The sequence below is a fragment of the Mastigoproctus giganteus genome, chromosome 11, assembly GCF_048544385.1.
Source record: "Mastigoproctus giganteus isolate SK-2022 chromosome 11, ASM4854438v1, whole genome shotgun sequence".
Classification (NCBI taxonomy): domain Eukaryota; kingdom Metazoa; phylum Arthropoda; class Arachnida; order Uropygi; family Thelyphonidae; genus Mastigoproctus; species Mastigoproctus giganteus.
In genome coordinates, this window is record NC_143585.1 from 119,339,340 (window position 1) to 119,360,440 (window position 21,101).

Consider the following 21,101-nt stretch of genomic DNA (forward strand, 5'->3'; position numbering starts at 1 on the left):
AACTGTGCATATTCTGACTTTTTCATGCTAACTTCTGCTCTTGCGGACAACGTGAAGACTGATAGCATGTGTTATTTGACTGTGACATTTATGAGGACTTGAGAAAAAAATTGTGTTAGAGATTTTCGTCCTGGATTGGATGAAATCATCATCATGTGGAAAACAAAGAAATTCATTCCACCTTTCAGAACTTTGCTTCTCTTGTTTTCGAAAGATGCTGATCTATTGGACAAACACCAACTACTTCCATCTGATTGTTTTTACCTGGGCACTGTTTGTGTTATACGCAGAATGTAAATATGTACTGATGAACCATATACCAGCTTAGTTTCAGTTCTACTATTATGTTTTATGCTGAATGTAAATATGAGTGTTAACATATTATTATAAAAATAAAAATATTTATTTAAACTTCATTTTGCTTTGCTATGTTAAAAATATGACAAGCCAAAATTTACTTTTTTTCATTTTTTTTGGTAGAAAATATCAATAAATTACAGCCATTAGAATGTCGTAAACAAGAGACAAATTAAAAAAAAAAAGTAGTATACCCTAATCAAAAATAAAAAAGAGAATGTAGTCAGATTTTGGAAAGCCTTATCTTTTCAGATCAAACTCAATAAGAGGAAACAACCATTCTGTGGAACAAAACTTTCACATGCAACATTGCATATTGCAGTTCAATAGCACAGCACAGGAATACACTGAACACAAACATTATTCATGATAACATTGTTTATTGATAAATTACTTGCATTTCATACACGTAATAATATAATATTGTTTACTAATAATTAATGATTACACTATTTTTTCTAAAATTGAAAAAGATTAGGATTTCATTTATTATAACATTGCCAAGTAGTTAGTTCTGGACCTTTGACAACCTCCTGGCCTTCTTCCCACAAAAAAAGAAAAAATTACTTTTATTTTTCTCTCTCTTTCTAGGGTAAAAATGCAAAATATTGTTCCCTAAAACAATTGCAGTAAAGCAGTGTGGATTTCTCAAATGTGCACCAGACCAAAATCGGACTAATTAGTACTTCCGCATCCTAGGATGAACTGACTAATTAGAACTCCAGCATCTGTGATGAAACGTCATGCACACCGATATCGTTTGCTACAGCAATAATGTAAAGAAACAAAGCAAAATATTGTCACAGAGCTATAAAGCAAAATAATGTTAGAAAGTAAAAATGCAAAATATTGTTCTCTAAAACAATTGCAGTTTCGCCATCCTAGGATGAAGCTGACTTAGAGCTGCAATGCTATTTTTTTTATTATTTTTTTTGTGTGTGTTTTTGTATGGGCAGCTTCTAGAACAAAAGTTCATCTCCGCCTCTTTGCTCTGTTCAGTTTTTACGCACTGTCAAGGTAAGGCCAGTGTGTGTTGTGAAAAAAAAAAAATAAATAAATAAATAAAATAAAATCATCCCGCTTAGGAATATCCCATGTTGGATGAAGACAGATGAAAAGGAAGGCGAGAGAGAGAGAGAGAAAAGTTTTTCATCCCGCACGGGAGAAAGTGACAGGAAAGAAAAACTGTGTTTGTGAGCTTATGTGTGTGTTCTGTATTGTGATATTGTGTTTTGGCATTTTGGCTACCCGGAAGCAGTGATCACCTGGATGACTGCCTCCAGGTACTCATCCCTAGCAGGAGGGCAAAGCCTTCCCTACTATCTGCATGCCCTCCTCCCTGGGGAACGAGTTTCCCAGGGAGGAAAGAAAAACTTGTATAAGATGAAGAGAGGGAAGGAGAAAAGAGAAGAACTATCCCGGCCCAGGAAAGCCCCAATCCAGGATCGATTGCTAGAACAACACAAGAAAAAAAAAAAAAAATAATAATAAAATAAATAAATAATAATAATAAATTTAAAAAAATAATAATAATAAATAAAATAAATGAAAGTTAGCTCTCTGGACCTTTGACAATCTCTTGGCCTTCTCTCCACCAAAAGGGTATTTTTTATCTCTCTCTCTCTCTCTCTCTCTCTCTCTCTCCAGGGGTGGACTCCCTCCCCTAAGGAGTTTTTTTCCCTCAAGTGAAAGAAGGGAATTGAAAATTTCACGAAAATGAACCCTGTTTTTCTTCATTCGGTGAATGGCCACTTTGTCAGCGCAAGAGAGGTGAAATTACATTTGCAGCTCAGAATGGAATTCAAGCATTGAAACACATGACATTTTATGGTGAATTTTTTGGGCGTTGTGTGATAATGAAAATTCAATTTTTCTCTGGAAATTTTTTGTTGTTATCAAATGCATATCAAGGAAATATTGAAGTATTCAATAACGATTACTTACAATTTCCCAATCCCTCACTACAAGTAACGGATTGTTCTCACAATCTTTACTAGCTGCGCATTCCCCCCGTTTGTACACCAGGTGAGATGCATGTGAAGTTCCTTTGATATCAGTTTTCGAAGTTTATAACGCAGCTATGAATAGAAATATTTTCTTGAAATTTCGTAAGAAGATCAAATATACATCCATGAAACTGCTGTTCTGATTTAGTCCTCTAGAAACAATTACAATAAAGCGAACTTTTTTTTTTTTTTTTTTTTTTTATGAAATGCGCATTGTAGTGATCTGTTTTACGACAGTTTTTTTTTTTCCTTTTGTTTTCTTTCCGTTTCCAGTATAGCTTCCAGTAGATGAATTTCCTTGATTTTTTTGTTAGTAGATAATACATATTGAAGAAAAATGCAATATTTTAGTTTTTCAAAACCAATTCGTTGCAATTCTTTCGTATAACAATTACGGAAAGCAATAAAGCAACTGTTGTGAGTGAGCCATGCAAATTAGTGTTTGCAAGTAATGATGCTCAACTGTTTGTTTTCCACGAAAGTTGTTTACAGTTTCATTTTCTCCTTGGATCACCTTGGTAACGCTAATGACGTAAGCTAGACCAGTCAATTATCTCTCCACTAATGATGTAACGCATTTTATTTTCAAAGCTTGGATCTTGTTTTGCCGACATCAAAATTTAATAAATTGAAATGTGATCGTACATTTTTGCTGTTTTAGAGTGAATTAATAGTTTTTGCTGAGTGCTAAAGGTAGGAAATCAAAGAATATACTTCTGTTTATGTATATTGAGAGTTTCAATTTTGTAAATTGAGTAGAAATTATGGAAATTATTAGTTTTCTTCGGGGGGGGGGCAGGGCGGACTTAGACCGGGTTAACCGGAATCCAATGTACTTGGATTTCAGGAAAGATTTTGATACTGTTGAACATGGAAGACTGCTGTACAAATTGGAGAGGTTTGGCATTAAGAGTAAGTTGCTACAATGGTAAAGGGATGGTTGAGCGGGAGATGACAGAGAGTTGTAATCAATGGACACTGCTCTTTGTGAACAAATATTATTAGTGGAGTTCCCGAGGGTTCGGTGCTGGGCCCATTGTTGTTTTGTGTATTCATCAATGATATTGATGAAGGTATATCAGGATTAATGTCCAAGTTTGCAATTGATACAAAGGTTGACAGGATTGTTAACGAAATTAAAGACAGTATGCTACTCCAACTGGTTCTATACAAGTTGGGCAAATGGACCGAGAAGTGGCAACTGAAGTTTAACATTGACAAATGCAAAGTACTGCATATGGGTAGCAATAACCCAAGAGAAATGTACCAACTGTGTGGTACTACACTCAAGGAAATGGAAAGTGAAAATGACCTGGAGGTAATTGTGCAGTCAAATATGAAATTTGCTGAGTAGTGCAGATGACCTGCCACTGCAGGCCATGGAATCTCGTCAATGATATATAGGAATTTTGCTAGCAGGGACAGCGAGGTGATTATCCTGTTGTATATGGCAATGGTCAGGCCACACATAGAGTACTGTATACAGGTCTGACGGCCTCATTTTAGGAAGGATGTAGAGTTGCTAGAACGAGTACAAAGAAGGGCAACAAGATTTGTGAGAGGAACAAAGGGGTGCTCTTACCAAGAATGGCTTAAGTTCTGCAAATTGCAGTGCCTGGAGAGTAGGCACCTGCGAGTGATATGATTGAGGTGTATAAGGGTTGAGCAAGATGAATGTTTATGGGATTCTTCCTCTTACTCAGATTAAGAACCTGAGGGGACATAGATTCAAATTGAGGAAAGACAGTTGTAGAATAGATGTGCGGAAATTTGCCTTTAGCCAGTGGGTAGTTGCTTGGTGGAACAGACTTCCTGCTTTTGTTGTGGAAGTTGATAGCCTAAATAAATTTATGGCTGAGCCGGACAGGCATTTGGAATTAATGGAGGGGTGAAATGGGGGGAGGGGGGTTGGCTGATGTTGCATAAGTTTGCTTTCTTGCATCACATAGCTTCTACTAATGTACTGCTAACGCTAATATTAATTAGAATTGAGATGGCCGTGAATTACTAATGGAGTAAGTTGCACATTATGTTGTTAATATTCTCACCACTGCTGCTAAGGAATGTTTATTTACAAATATATTTGGACTGTCTGATGCAGTTCCACTGTTGTGTATCACATAGCAAGGCAATAAAATTGCCCTGCTATGTGATTCATATATGCCTATGAGGATGCTAGAGTATTATGGCAAGTTTGTAGACAGGATTCAGTTTGTGGTATATAGATACAAAAAAAAAGTGTGGGAATACAGCCGTAATACATTTCTTTCATAAAATAAAAAAAATCACCTGCTCAGATAATTTTGACCAATAGTCCATGAGGATTTTCTCCAGTCATAAACCTCCTTTACTAAACTAAAACATTATTATGTGAATAGGGTACGTGATACAAATCTGAAATCACTTACAAGTGATGGGAAAGTGCACTCTGCAATAGATGGCAACATAATTACAAAATTGTAATCATGGCAGAATTCATTAACCCCAAGAATTCACTGCGCATACTGGTTCAACGAGCTGCAGTCTGATATGGCTGGTATGTATAACTTTTGGATATGGCTTAAAAAGAAGCCACTGAGTAGCCTCACAGTTCTGCAATGGTATGGGAAAATTCATAAAGGATGCTTGTTTGTGCAGTCATCTTGGCAGATTTGGTGGCTGAATAAAAGTAGCAAGAGCACAGTGGAGCTGATTTGAGAAAGTTTTACACAAAGCCCTGGGAAATATATATGATGTGCTAGTGACAAGTTTAGCCTGCAGAGTTTAGCAGTGTGTGTAAACAAGACAAATTACAATGCATACAGAAGAAGATGATTGATGACAAATTTCTTCATGATTATTGTTTTGCAAATATGCTGCCCTCTATTGCAGCACACACATTTTCCATCTGGTGAATTAAAACTTGAAGATATCCCCTTATGCAGTACACATATTTTCTAATTGTGAATAAAAACTTGAAGATATTCTCTTCACTTGAAAGTGGTTTCAGATTTGTATCGTGTGTCTAATTCATGCAATAATATTTTAGTTTTGTAAAGGTTTGTGGACGCCTGTACATTTGATATTTTTATATATTCGATAAAAACATTAAGTGATGCCCAACATTACTTTCATAACTGTTTTAGCAACAGTGATGTTCAATTTTTTGACTGAGGGACAATGACAGTTTTCCTGTGCTGTCAAGTTTAGTAGCTACTTATAAAGTTTGTTTGTGTATGCAGATTTTTCCTTGGTATACTAGTTGAAATTTTCCTAGGCATTACATTGCTTAGCAAATCCCATTGCCATAATTACATGCTATGTTTTTAAAAAATGAAATTTTTTGCTGCCTGTAGCAGAACTGTATGCAGGAATTTAAAAAGGGAGGGGGTTTGACCCAATTAAATGGGTGTATCCTACTGCAATAAAAAAAAAATTCCATGTGAGCAAAAACTACAAATATGAAATGAAACTAGTAAGGGATCTAATTATCCATAATGAAATATTGCCAAAATGAAATATTCTAAGCCAGCATTTCCCAAACTGGGCTCTACAGACCCCTGGAGGTCTGTAGACCAGTTTCAGGGTCCCGCAAATTGGACCTTCTGGAACTGGTTAAATTGTTCATTCTAAGAATAGCAAATTGATGATAATTAAAGTTATTATTGTATATTTATGTTAAAATAAGAATAAAGTTGAGTATGTTTTAAACATAAAACTTTGAATTTTATTTTCAGAAAACCCAGTATTCATACATATATATACACACATAGAGAACATATGCATTTATATAGGGGTCCGTAAACTTTTTTTGAGTTTTGAAAGGGTCCATAGATCTCAGTAGTTTGGGAACCGCTGCTCTAAACCATTTAACAAACTGAAAAATGAGAGTTCCTACTCTTGTGTAATATAGGCCACACATTAGCAAGACTTCTGTAGATTTATTGGATGGCAGTTTACTAAAGCAGTGTGATATAGAGGTAACAAGAGGAAGCAGTACTCTTGATCTAATTAACAGCAGTGATTATTCATGCATTAAGAATTTGCAGGTAAAAGACCCACTGGGTGGCAGTGATCACAGTGTACTAATGTGGAATTTAATTAAAGACATAACACTGTCGAGGGTAAAGGGAAAGTGATTTTCTTTCTTAGTGGTGACTACAGTGGTCTCAGACAGTTTTTTAATTCTATACAGTGGTACCATCTGATGATGTTCTCAACAGCAAATTCAGAATGGGAAACATTTAGGGAAGTAATCTTAGAAGCTACTAGTCTTTTCATACAAACTATGAAATACCATTCCAGGCTTAGACCTAAATGGATGTCAGATGAACTGATGAGATTTATGGCAGAGAAGAAATATGCATGCAATGTATATAAATTATCAGGTGGATATAAGGTAGTCTGTAATAAAGTCACAAAAGAGGTTAGGCAAGCTATTAATATATGTAAAGACTTCTTTACATCTATTAAAAATAGAAGGAAGGACTTGAATTGCATTGGTTCACTTGATGTCGATGGTTTAGCTGTTGCTGATTCTGTTCAGGTTGCTGACAAACTGAATAGGTATTTTATCCCCTGGCTTAGTACCGTGAAGGGTTTGTAAAGGTAGGATACCTGTGTGTACCTATGAACCTTACAATAAAGATCTATATTTATATCTACATTTACGCATTACAAGTTTTTAGGGAGGGAAATTACAGAAGTTCATTGAAATTGAACAAGGAACTGATTGATTTTGTGATAACTAAGAGGAAAGTGGAAGAGAAATCGTTGTAGCTTAACATAAAAAAATCTAGTTATATTAAGGAAGGCAGCAAAGGAGGTAAGCAAACCCTTATCCACAATTATGAGAGCATCTTTGGATTCAGGAGAGATCCATATGGACTGGAGATGTGCAAATATATCCTCAATTCACAAAAGGAGATCAAAAGGTGATATGAGTAATCACTGACCTGTTAGCTTAACTTCTGTTTTAGGGAAAGTAATGGATGTTAGCTTAACTTCTGTTTCTTGGAAAATAATGGAGTATGGTTAAAGAAGTAATGTAGGATCATCTAGTGAAGAATGCACTTATACTGCAGTCACAGCATGGATTTGTTAAGTTGATCTCATCTGAAAAATCTGATTGGATATTTCTATGTAGTAACAAAGGAACTGAATGCAAAAAAATATTTTGATATCATATACTTAGATTTCAGGAAAGCTTTTGATACAGATGCACATAAAAGACTTCTGTACAAATTGGAGCACTGTGGCATTAAGGGCAAGTTATTGCTCTGGATAAAGAGGGTGTTGAGTGGGAGGAGAGAGAGAGAGAGAGAGAGAGAGAGAGGGGGGGGGTAATCAATGGACATTGCTCCCCATAGTTGATGCAAAGGTTGGCAGGATGGTTAATGACAATACTCAGGGTATGTAACAAGATGTCACTTGGGAGTAAACAACTTGCTTCTAACATAAGATAATTATAATAATAATAAAAATTGCTAGATGCTGCCTTGATAAATTCAGTTCGTTGTTAATCATTTAGAAACTTCACACTGCTGGTAATATTCAATGTGGAGTGAAAATGCAGTGTGAAATAAATTTAAATATGGAATTACTGTGTATATATATTTTTTTTCTTTCTTTTTTTATTATTATTATTATGTATTATTTTTTTTTTTCCAACCACAAATATAAGTATTAAAAGGGTTTTTTTTTTCCCCATTTCAGTATTAGAAAAGTCAGTGAATGATGCTATTGCAGTAATAGATAAAATGACTCAAGAGTTCCATTTAGTTCATGGTATTGCTATTGATGCTGTTAAAACACACACACAAAAAGTATTCAAAGCTCTGGATGCAAATGATGTAAGTTGCAAAACATTTTTTTTTAAAAAAAATAAAAGTATGTAAAAATATTATGGTAAGTCAAAATTTTCTTTCAGCTTTTAGCATTTCATATTTCTGTTGCAGATTTTCCAATTTTTTTTTTTTAGCAGAGTTTGATATTTGTTTCTTGCTCCAATGCAAAATCGTGATACAGCACGGTAATGCTACTAATGAAACTGGTTGTTACTTGCAAAGCAACCTTTCAGTATACTGGATTGTCTTTGTGCCACCATCTTTTGGAGGAAGTTTGAACTACAACATACCACTTCTGTTTATTTTCAAACTCATTGAACTGCATTAATGCCAGTTTGGGACTTTTTTTTTTGCTGCACCTCATATATTGCATTCTGACAAGGAACAATACATGATTGTATTATATGGTAATTTTGTATGAGCTAAGTGCTGAAGATGGCCTTTACAGGAGGCTTGAGTAATAAGGATGCGACTTTTCTGTAAATCCTCTTTAGTTGAGATGATAGTCAACCTCAGTGGCACTTGCAAAAACAGACATGTCAGTGGCAGGCCAAAAACAGACATGTCAGTGGCAGGTCAACCTTGGATGAGTGGGATGCAATGGCAAGACTCACCAAAAATCTTGGTATGAGATCTGGAAAGACAGGTTAATAGGGGCATACTTTTTTTTTTAGACAACTGTCAATAGCAAAGCATACTTCACCATGCTGGGCAAGTTTTGGAGCTGGAACTTGCAATGTTTGATATTCATACTAGAGCCCTGTGATTACAAGATGTGTGCTACCACCTATGGCCTTTGTGTTTACCAATGGCTAGATGAATATTTCCCTAATTAGATTGGTCGTGGACAAACTGTCAAGTGGGCAGTCAGGTTCCATTGGGGGTTCAGATCTGACCTCCCTTCGATTTATTTTTGTGGAATTAGATGAAGTTTTAGATATATGACAAAAAGCCCACTAATCTCCAGGAATTGTGATAACACATCATGGATTTGCAGGACTATGACTGTAACCATGCTACAGAATGCCTAGCATGACAGACTTGGGTGTTTAGACCTTTGTGTGGATAAAATGGTTATATGGAGCTTCTTTAAATTATATAACCTGTCATTGATTCCAGACATTTGGTTCATATTGTAGATTACTCTATGAATTTTGATGAGAATTGACTGGAATTCTTTGCAGCCCTAATATTTAGAATTCTTGTAATGGTAGTTTCCTCAAAAAATATTATAATAGCATTTGACCTGCACTTTGCTTTATATTGCAAATGATGGTGTGGTTTTTTTGTTTTGTAGTGTTCTGGAGAGTTTGCTTTATGTCCAGTTACGAGAAAATTTATCTTAGTTATGCTGTTCACCCCCCCCCTCCCATTCCGCATAGCAGGCTTGTTATTGAAATATACAGTGTGGGCAGTATATCAGTTTATTGAAAAGATTTGGACAACTTGTTTAAATATCATAAATAACACAAACGTAACACATAAATAATGCAAATGTAATACAAGTTAGTGCAAAGCATAATTTAAGTTTGTAGTAAATCACCGAAGTAGATGAAATGGCATTGTTTTTGCAGATTTTGTAGCATCCTTCCAAAAAAATGCCAGTTCATCTACTAAGGCAATTTACTACGAACTAAAGTTATACTTTGTGCTAACTTGTTTGTCTAGTGAATTTTCAGTAGTCTGAGGCTTTCAATTCTAAATCCCTTTTTAGTCTTTGCAAATGTTTAAATATCATAAATAACACAAACATAACACATAAATAATGCAAATGTAATACAAGTTAGTGCAAAGCATCGTTTAAGTTTGTAGTAAATCACCGAAGTAGATGATTAATAAATTAATATGGGCATGATAAAATTAACTTCAAGATTAACTTCTAGAAATTATTTCTCAATAAACTGACATATAGCCTAAGATCTGTATGTTTTGTATAACTGCTGAGATATATGTCAACCTAGAATTCAAATTCAGTTTTAAATAATGTTTGTTCTAATTAAGAGATTACTATTTCTGGTTTTAGGAGCATGGTGAAGCACAGTGGAAGGATGTTGCAGAAGCTGCTAAAGCAAAGACTTCAGCTCTTACCACATCATCTAAGAAGGCCACTGATGTGAAGTTAGTAATGTCATGCTATTTAATGTTTTTATTTTCCTGATTTTTGTGGAATTAGATGAAGTTGATCGATTTGTTATGTTCACAAAGTGTGAATTATTCGTGTATGAGTGCTGTTCAATAAATAATAATCTTTTTTTTTTTTTTTTTTCACAACATACCTTTATTAATCATCCATATTTTGATGGTCTCTTTTCCAAAGTAGTCCCCATTTGGAATGAATGGATGGGTGAAATGGGAAGTGTTTTTTTTTTGTACTGTTGTTATGTAAGCTTGCTTTCTTTTATCATATGCCTCTACTAATGCTAAAATTTCATTCATTTCCTTTCTCTCCCGGCATAACCTATTGATAAACACCATTATGGGAGATTTTTTGAACATCTTGGTGCATAATTGCGTTAGATTGATACTAAGATACTCGGCCCAAATTTACCACATTTCTTTCCTAAAATATTGCCTTCAAAACAACATCGTTCTGAAATTTGCCAGGGTTAATTTAAATCATAAAATTTCGCACATAAAGCAACTAGCACTTGCCACATCACATAATATAGTAACTAAACACATAGTGTAACTTTTAAAATTAATTTTTAATTAAATTTTTTAAAATATTTTTTGAATTTAATTAATTTTTGAATTATTTTCAATTGATTTTTATTGTAATCATTTTGCATTAATCTTTTATTCGGTTTAATTTCTGGAGAGTATCTTACAGAAGTGTTCTTTGTATCATATTGAGGTAAATTCCTCATATTCTTTTACAAACACATGCAGAATATCCATTTAGTTTGTCAGCAACATGATGAACAGTATAAACACTTATACAGTTATACCATTCATATTTAATGGACCAATGTGGTTAATTTTTCTACTTCCTTTGCATTCTTTGCCAGAGATTCTCATAATCTTCATTAGCTTGCGTAATCCCCTCCATGACTTGATTGAAGATTATTTTATGCTTCTTGCAGGTTTCTGCATTACCATATAATTTGTTATCTGCCCATGAATTTTTCTTCTTTGGCACAAATCTAATCAGTTCATGTGACACCCATTTAGATCTAAGCACTGAACCATATCACTTAGTTGATATAAAAAGCCTGGTAGCTTCTATGATTATTTCCCTGAATGCTTCCCATTTACAATTTGAAGTTAGTCCCACAAAATAGAATGTGAAGACTGCTGTGGCCATATATAGTAGTAGTAGTGGCAAATTATGCAAGAAAGCAAGCTTATATAGCATCAGTCAAAAAAAAAAAAAAAAACAAACTGCACACTTCATCCATCCATACTCTCCAAGAATCTGTCTACTCATTCTTTGACTTTATTCAAACCATTCACTTCCACAACAACAGATGGAACCTGTTCCAATAATCAACCACTTTCCTGAAGGCAAAGTTCCACATATCTATCCTGCAACCATTTTTCTTCAACTTGATTTTATTCCCCCCTCATGTGTATAGTCTCAGCAAGAAGAAGAATGCCATTAACATTATCTTACTCAATCTATTCAAAACCTTTAACACTTCAATGAGAACTCCTCTAATGTGCCTAGTCTCTAGATGCTGTAATTTGCAGAACTGCAGCCTTTCTAAGGTGAAGGGAACAAAAAGGTGCTCTTACCCTTTTGTTTCCTTCACCAATCTGGTTGTCCTTCTCTGCACCTGTTCAGGCAGTTCTACATCCTTCCTAAAGTTAGGTCTCCAAAACTGTATACGGTACTCAAGATGCAGCCTGACCATGGCCTTGTACAAGGGGATAATCACTTTCTTATCTCTGCTAGCAAAGTTTCTGTATATCATTAACAAAACCCATGAGTTGTCTTGGCAGCATGTCTGCACTGCCCAGAGAATTTCATATCTGACTGCCCAGTTATCCCCAGGTCTTTTTCATTTTCCACTTTTCTGAGTGTAGGACCTCACAGTTGATAAGTTATTCCCACAACTACTGTCATGTATTAACTTCAATTGTCCACCTAGGCCTTTGAGAGAACATAAATTATTTCCCATCTCCAAATTTAGGACAAATCATCTTAAATTTGAATTTTTCAGCAGAATAGCTGCATTGTTAAATGAAAATAATTGATATTTTTATTAATAAAACTGGTGTTAAAAATGAATATCACAAACTGTTGTTTTAGCCCATTCATGTTTTGTATTAATTCTTTATATTTTAACTTTACTGAAGTTTATTTGTATTACTTTTATATTTATATGTTATTGTTATATTTCAAACTGTTTTTCACAGATGTAAGGCTTTTTGCTGTTTTTTGTGATTAATAAAAAAAAAAAAAAAAATAGTTCAGTTATTCTGGGATTACTGCTGCCTATGTGAAATACATTGCATTTGTCAATGTAAATCTTCAACTACCATTTCACAGATCATTGACCTAATTTTCATAGATCTTGTTACAGTAGCATACCATCATTACTCTTGTTAACAACCCTGCCAACCTTGAACCTTGGTATCATCTGAAAACCTAGACATTAAGCTTGATATACCTTCATCAATATCATTAATAAATATTGAAAACAACAATGGACCCAGTGCTGAACTCTGGGGGACTCCCCTGATAACATTAGTCCACAAAGAACAACAATATAAATTGATAACAACTCTGTCTTCTTCCACTTAACCATTCCTTAATCCATAGTAGTAACTTGCCTGTAATGCCACATTGTACCAGTTTGAACAACAGTCTTTTTGTTTATTAAAAGTATCAGAAGCCTTCCTGAAATCCAAGTATATGATATCAGAATTATTTTTTTCATCTAGTTCCTTTGTGACTTCATCATAGTATCCAATCAGTTTGGTAAAACAAGATTTCCACCTAAAAAACTTATGTTGTGTCTGAAGTATAATTGTAGACTTGTCTAGATAATCCTGGATTACTTCTTTTACCAGTGACTGTATTATTTTCCCTGTAACGGATGTTAAGTTAACAGGTCGATCGATGGTCACGTTCATCCACCACCTTTCTCCACCCACAGTGAGATGTTATTTCAGAAATGGCATATCGCTGATATACTTTTGATACTGTGCAATGGGGATAGCACAATTTCTGTACCACCTCCACGATACAGTGACTCATGCGTTGAGCACCCACTATCATTCCTCTTTCCGAGTCAATTAACTCATGATGTTTATTCATACTGACATCGAATTATTGTCTATGTGAATGTAGTGTACCTATATACCTGCCAAGCAGTGGGTTTGTCCACTAGTGAGAGGGTTGACAGCGCTGTGTTGCCTAGGAACTAGGTATCCCTTTAATTCTGTCCTTTCAGTGTAAACATATAAGTCTTTGCAGCTTTTCTTTGCATCCTTTGCCAGAGACTTCTCATAATTTGCCTTAGTTTGCATGACTTCCTTTGTGACTTGACTTGATTACAGTCTAAGTTGTGCATACCATAGGCTCCTATATCACCTCATAATTTATATGCACTTTTGTTCTCTGTCATGTGTTTTAATAATTCATTTGACATCCATTTAGATTCAAGTTTTGAACAGTATTTCATCATTGGTATGAAAAGTCTAGCAGCTTCTATGATTACTTCTCTGAATGCACCAGCCCTGTTCTTCAAGGCTTCGTATAAACCTACGAGAATGCTGAATTGGCACTTAATCTCCTCTTGCTATCTCCAATAAAAACATATAAATACATCCCTTCTGGCCATATTAGCATTAGTAGAGGCATACGATGCAAGAAAACAAGCTTATGCAGCATCAGCCAGAAAAAAAAAAAAAAAACTCTGATTTCATCCCACCATTCGTTCCAAATACCTGTCCAGCTCAGCCTTAAATTTATTTAGGCTCTCAACTTCCACAACAAAAGATGGAAGTCTATTCAACCAATCAACTACCCGCTGGCTAATGGCAAACTTCCGCATATCATGCCCCACTGCAGATAACTTACCAGAAAGGTAACAAGTATTACACTGTGCAATCTAGGGTAGCTCTGATTTGCTACTATTTACTGCTAGATTTGCATTTTGCTTTGCTGCTGTTGTTTGAGGCATGATTTTAGTCTAAAATTATTTTATAAATACTACACAAAATAAGAGATGAGTATGATAATGCTATGCTATTTCCATTTATGCGACAGCAGAACATCATCATCAGCCATTTTCAATCCACTGCAGGATGAAGGCCTCTCCAGCAACTTTCCAGTTCCTTCTGTTTGGAGCACTGGCCATCCATTTACTACCCAAAAACTCATGAATTTCATCTATCCATCTCCGCCTTTGTCTTCCAGGTTTTCTTCTAGTTCCTCTTGGATACCATTCTGTTATTTTTTTTAGTCCATCTGTCATCATGTCTTCGAGCTATGTGTCCTGCCCAAGACCATTTTAGTTCTTTAGTTTTGATAAGAATGTCCTTTACTTGAGTTTGCTGCCTAATCCATTTGTTTCTCTTCTTATCTAACAGTCTGATTCCCAATATAATTCGTTCCATTCTTCGCTGTGTAGTTCTCAGCTTCTCTTCCATTCTTTTGGTGAGTGCCCAAGTTTCACTTCCATAAGTCATGGTGGGGAGTATATATTGGTTCATTATTTTACGTTTCAGACAAACTGGGATATTGCTCTTCAGTATGTGACTATATTTCCTGAATGCTATCCATCCAAAATTTATTCTTCTCTTGACTTCCAGCCATTTATCATTATTACAGCTAATAACTTGTCCCAGATAAGTATATGACTCCACCTTTTCAATTACTGCTCCTTCAATCATTATTTCCCTTTCCGTGGCATACTTGTTCATCATTACTTTTGTTTTAGCCATATTCATCTTTAGTCCAAAATCCTTACTAACTGTGCATAACTGATTAAGATTTTCCTCTAATTCTTTGGGATCGTGGCTTATAACCACAATGTCATCTGCAAATCGTAAATGGTTTAGGTACTCTCTTCACATTGACTCCTTTCTGCAACCAGTCTAATCTTCTGAAAGCTTCCTCAAGGGCAGCAGTAAACAGCTTTGGAGATATGTGTCTCCTTGTCGAACTCCTTTCTCAATTTTAAATTTGCTACTGTCTTTGTCTAGTCTAATAAAGGAGGTAGCACTCTCATATATTTTCTTCAAAATCATAATCATTGTTTTAGCCATATTCATCTTTAGTCCAAAATCCTTACTAACTGTGCATAACTGATTAAGATTTTCCTCTAATTCTTTGGGATCGTGGCTTATAACCACAATGTCATCTGCAAATCGTAAACGGTTTAGGTACTCTCCGTTCGTTGACTCCTTTCTGCAACCAGTCTAATCTTCTGAAAGCTTCCTCAAGGGCAGCAGTAAACAGCTTTGGAGATATGTGTCTCCTTGTCGAACTCCTTTCTCAATTTTAAATTTGCTACTGTCTTTGTCTAGTCTAATAAAGGAGGTAGCACTCTCATATATTTTCTTCAAAATCATAATATATGGGGTATCTGTGCTTTGTCTTTCCAGTGCCCGAAACATTGCCTTATGCTGTATGGAGTCAAATGCCTTTTCATAATCCACAAATGCCAGGCATAATGGTGTTTTATATTCATTTGCTTTCTCAATTAGCTGTGATATTATGTGAAGGTGATCCATAGTTGAGAATCCTGTCCTAAAGCCAGCTTGCTCTTTCGGTTGATTCTCATCAAGTATTCTTTCTAATCTATTAGTAATGACCCTTGTGAACAACTTGTAGATGTGGGATAACAAGCTAATTGGTCTATAATTTCCAGTTTCTGATTTATCTCCTTTCTTATGTAGCAAAACTATGATTGCATTATTCCACTGCTTAGGCATCACACCTTTTCTAATGCACTTTGTGAAGATCCTTGCCAGTTTTTGTGTTATGTCTCTTCCTCCCAATTTTAACAACTCTACAGTAACTTCATCTTCCCCTGGGGCTTTCCGATTCTTCATTTTCTTCAATGCATGTTCTACCTCATCAGGAAGAATATCAGGTATGTCGTATGTGTTGCTACTTTGCAATCCATCTTCCCCACTGCTGGTATCATTCCCTCACTCCTTGTATAATTCTCTATAGTAGTCTTCTGCTAGTTGAATTATGCCTTCTCTGCTGTTTATAAGTACACCATCGCTATTCTTCAGTTTCAGTATCATTTGTCTTTCTGTATTACTGCTCATGGCTGCTGATTTAAATCCTTTGTTTTCCCTTAATGCTTGTTCTACTTTTCTTGTGTTAAATCTTCTTATGTCCTCTCTCTGAGTCTCTTTCTAATGGCTTTGCATAACTCAGTATACTCAATTTTCTCCCTCTCAGTGTTTTTCTTGCTCTTCATTTGTTGTCTTCGGTTCATCATGACAAGTGTTTCTTGACTAATTTTTTCTTCTTTGGATTTCTGTTTCCCTATAGGTTTCTTGGGCTTTATCACTTTCAGAAAGTTGTAATATTCCTCGTCGATATATTGGTCCTGAGCAGTCTGCAGATGCTCAAACTTGTTTTTAAGTTCCAGTACATACTGCTTTTTCTCCTCCTCTGTTATCTCAAAGACCTTTGTATTATTTACTCGAGTCCATTTTTTCCTTTCCTTTCCTACATCTATATCAAGATCTTACCATTCTTGATCACTTCCAACATTTACCTTATTCAGGACGGTAACATCATTCACAATATATCTTCTGTTAGTGAGGATGAAGTCGATTTCATTAGTAGTTAATCCATTTGGACTCTTCCATGTTAACTTTCTGTTCACCCTTTTCTTGAAAAAAGTGTTCATTACTGACAGTCCTTGAGATTCTGCAAATTCCACAAGTCTTTCACCTCTTTTATTTCTTTCACCAATTCCAAAATTTTCTATAGTTCCTCTTTCTGCGCTGTTTTGCCCTTTTCCAACCTTAGCATTGAAGTCCCCCATAATAATAGTGTAGTGGGTTTTCTGCTCATCTAGAAGACTCTCAATTTCGGTGTACATTTCTTCATCCTCTTCTTCATCATGGCTCAATGTTGGTGCATAAATCATTATAATCTTTAGCTTGTACCTCTTAGAAATCTTGAGTATTAGCCTTGACACCCTTGGTGATGTGCTTTTGAATTCCAAAATGTTGTTTTTAAAATCTTTATGGACCAGAAACCCAACTCCATCTTCACTTCTTTCACTGTTTCCATTGGTGTACAGCAGATTTCCACTTGATAAACTTATAAGTGATTCATTTCTTCTTCTTGTTTCAGCCAAACCGATGATATTCCAATTCACATTTTCTAATTCCTTTTCCAGCTCTAATATCCTGTCTTCACCGATGAGTGATCGTACGTTATAACAGGCCAAGTTCAGTTTCCGTGCATGGCAGCCTGGTCGTACCCAGAGATTCTTAGCACCCTCTGCTTCCCCTCTGATCCTCTCGCTGCCGTAAGAGGGAGAGTGAAAGCTGCTGGGGACTGAGGGCCATTTGTATTGTTGTGCTCTCATGCTGGAGGGTTTGGTCTTCCTCTTCACGCTGACCAGGCGTCTTGAAGAGAACCACTCTACACGTTCGTTGTCACCTAAGTGACATAACAGGGCTTACCATCGAGAAGGTGTGCATGAGTGGATTTTAGGGAGGCAGGCCAACCGGACTTCTCCTAAATCTTCTGTAATAGAGAGATATTGGATCCATCAGTGTTTTAGGCTGAGTGTCTGATAACACACAGTATACCTGTTCCCCTCTAAGCTCCTCTAAGCAGTACATACCATGCTATTACATTTCTAAGTACTGCTATTGATTTTTGTAAATGCTTTTAGTAAATAATTTTCTAAATGCTTCTAAGTACAGAAATCAAAAATAAACCAACCTACGTGATCAGGATCTTCAAACTATTTATTTACAACAGTTCAAGTTACTAAGATGTGATTTATGATGTTCACACCAAAATGATGTTTACATTGTTACTGATAACAATGGCTATGTGAATATTAAGTTACAATGTATTAAATCCTTATCTAAATTCAAAAAACATACACGGTTAGGGCAATTGAATTTATTCATCAAACAAAATTTATACCAGTGAAGTTTCTCTCAGTTTTTCAGATCTTTATTTTATTGATTACTTATTAATTGGGCAAACTCAATGATGATGGGATTCTTTCTCTTACTCAAACTATGCTTATAAGGGGACATAAATTCAAATTGATGTGCAGAAGTTTTCCTTTAGCCAATTGTTTGATTGCTGGAACAAGCTTCCATCTGTTCTCGAAGTGAGTAGTTTTAATAAATTCAAGGAAGAACTAGACAGACTATTGGAAGGGGGATGGATGGATGGATGGATGGATGGATGGGTGAAATGGAATATTTTTTTTGGGTGATGCTGTATAAGTTTGCTTTCTTGGATCATTTGTTGCTGTTAATACTAATTGAGATAAGAATAAGACCTCCAATGTACTTGTTAAAATGTTAATTTCTTTGTGTGGCTATATAAAATACTGAAATTTAATTTTGATTGATGTATTGAACACTAACCAAAGCATGCATAATTTTATGCATTGTAGCTATCTGAAATACATTTTTTCATTTTAAATGTTTTCTTCACCAGAGGTGCCATTGAGAAGTTGCAAGAAATAATACAGAAAGGAAAGAAATCTGCCACCACTTCAGAAAATTCTGCTTTGCTAACAGCAGAGGAGGCTGTAGAAAGAACCAAGTATCAGCTTCAGACTGCTGAAAAAGAGGTATTATCATGTATCTGTGTTATTTACAAAAACTAGTAGCATAGTGCCGCCATTCAGGGTCATTTTATTTTTTTCTCATGCTAATGTATGAGAAAAAATATTCCGAATGACAGGGCCATGCTGAGTCATTTTACTACCTGAGGGAAGAATGAAAAATTGCATCCTACTGTTAATGATGGCAACATTGGCAATTATTTAATCTTTCTTTTGGCGCCCCTTTCAGCTTTTAATCTGAGGCAAGGGCCTCATTCGCCTCGCCCTCGGCACGACTCTGCTGAATGATGCGACAGAGGCACATATTAGTGATTAAAAAAGTGCATATAATAAAGGAATTTTTGTTACTAATAGTGTTTTAATATATTCCTTTTAACTTATTACTTTTTGTAATTAATGAGTGGCACTATGATCCCTGTCACTGTCCTTTTTTTTTTTGCTCTTCACTGTATTTAAGAATATCACAGTTTTCCAATTTATACATCCCTAATATTATTCATAAACTTTGCTGAAACTCTTATTGCTCCTCTGCCACAATAAAACTACTTTTAAGTGATGGTTTTTATCATTATTGATAAGTTACCGGATTATTATGTTATAGAACTGCTACACCTAACAGCAGCAGCAGTGATCTCATTTGTAGCTTCAGTTAAAAAAAACACACACACACAACAGCAATAATTATTTTCAGTGCAGTTTATTATTATTATAGCAAGTCTCCTTATATTTTTGGGATTCACCAGACTTTCTGTGACAGTCAAGATTTTTTCCGAACATATTTCTCCATCCTGAAAACAAGTTCATATTACCAATTTTCTGACCATCAGTAATTAATCATCTATTCAGTTACCTTCAAGGTTACCTTAGCATGAATGAAGAAATATGATGTTTAGTGAGTATTGATGTAGACACATTTCATCACCAAGATCTTGCTCTTTTTGATGAGCAGATCAACTGTAGCATTAGTAACTAAACTACCATTACATCATGAGGATGTAATGGTAGTTTAGTCATTAATGGAGGACCATGTATGCCACACTCTGCACCATGTATGCCACATGATTAGTCGGGTCTCCATATTCGTGGGGGTTACGGGTTAACACTTCCAGGGAAAATCTGTACTCTCGCCCAGATAGCCCCAGCTGTTTTCTGCGTATGCCTAAAATACTTGCACTACCATTTACAATTAACAGAGAAAATGTTTTTTAAAAGAGGTTAAAAGGCTTTCATTGTTTTACAATAATAACATTTTAGACCCATGTTTTGAAAATACAGTACTGTATCAAAATTTTATTACATAGTTAAGAACAAGGCATGCACTGGGGTCTTCACCACAGGATTCATTACTCTTCAGTTGTAGGGGTCTCAGAAGCTAGAGAAGAAGCAGGGTTGGCTGATGTCAAGACTTCTGGTTTGGGGGTACGAGGAGTTTTAGGAGTCGATGTGGAAGTTGTCCTTTTCAGGAACTTTGCAATGGGCAGCTGCTTCTTCTTTTGTTTGAACTTATTGAACATGGCTGTGTATGGTGTTAAAATATCGTCGAGGCTTTCCTTGAACTTCATTGCATGAATCATGTTGTCATAGTATTTGTAGAAGAAGCCCACTAGGCATTTGGCGTCACACCTTGCCTGCGCTAGCTTTTCTAAGCTGAACTTCTTCTCTTGGCGTTGTTCTTCCTCAGCCTCGTCCTCTAACTCAGAGTTGGAACAAACTAGCTCCTCAAGTTCATCGTCTGTTAGTGTTTTTCCTGCCCATCAATTAAATCGTCGATGTTCTCCTCCTCGAAACCTACACCCCCTATTCTCCTGGCCAACTCCTTTATTTCTGTGATGGTTTTCTTGCACTGTTCGTCTCTAATGATTTGTAGTTCTTCTGGACTGAAGTCATGTACAACCTCAGGCCACAAGTTCTTCCACAGGCATTTACAGACCTGTCCTTGATGTCTACTAGTGCATGTATTTTAGAAAGAGACTGTGAGCTATGGTGAAGTTCTTCAAAAACCGATTAACGTTGAGGTTGTCGTCGCTCCAACTAAAACATAACTGTCCATGGGCTGAACAGTTTGGTCCATACACTTATTTGTGTAGTTGGCCTTAAAGGCCCGGGTTACCACCTGGTTGAGTGGCTGGATAAGGGAGGTAGTGTTGGGGGGGGGGATGAAAGATCAC

At 35.7% G+C, this 21,101-nt stretch overlaps 1 protein-coding gene across 1 annotated transcript in view; it reads left to right on the forward strand.

Moving 5' to 3' along the window:
* Mitofilin (inner membrane mitochondrial protein mitofilin) overlaps positions 1 to 21,101 on the forward strand; it is a 283,542-nt gene that overhangs the window by 113,486 nt on the left and 148,955 nt on the right. Inside the window, exons 7-9 of the mRNA XM_090385394.1 lie at positions 8,058 to 8,194; positions 10,212 to 10,306; positions 18,804 to 18,939. Coding sequence (XP_090241520.1) covers positions 8,058 to 8,194; positions 10,212 to 10,306; positions 18,804 to 18,939 — 368 coding nt within the window. The remainder of the gene's footprint in view (positions 1 to 8,057; positions 8,195 to 10,211; positions 10,307 to 18,803; positions 18,940 to 21,101) is intronic.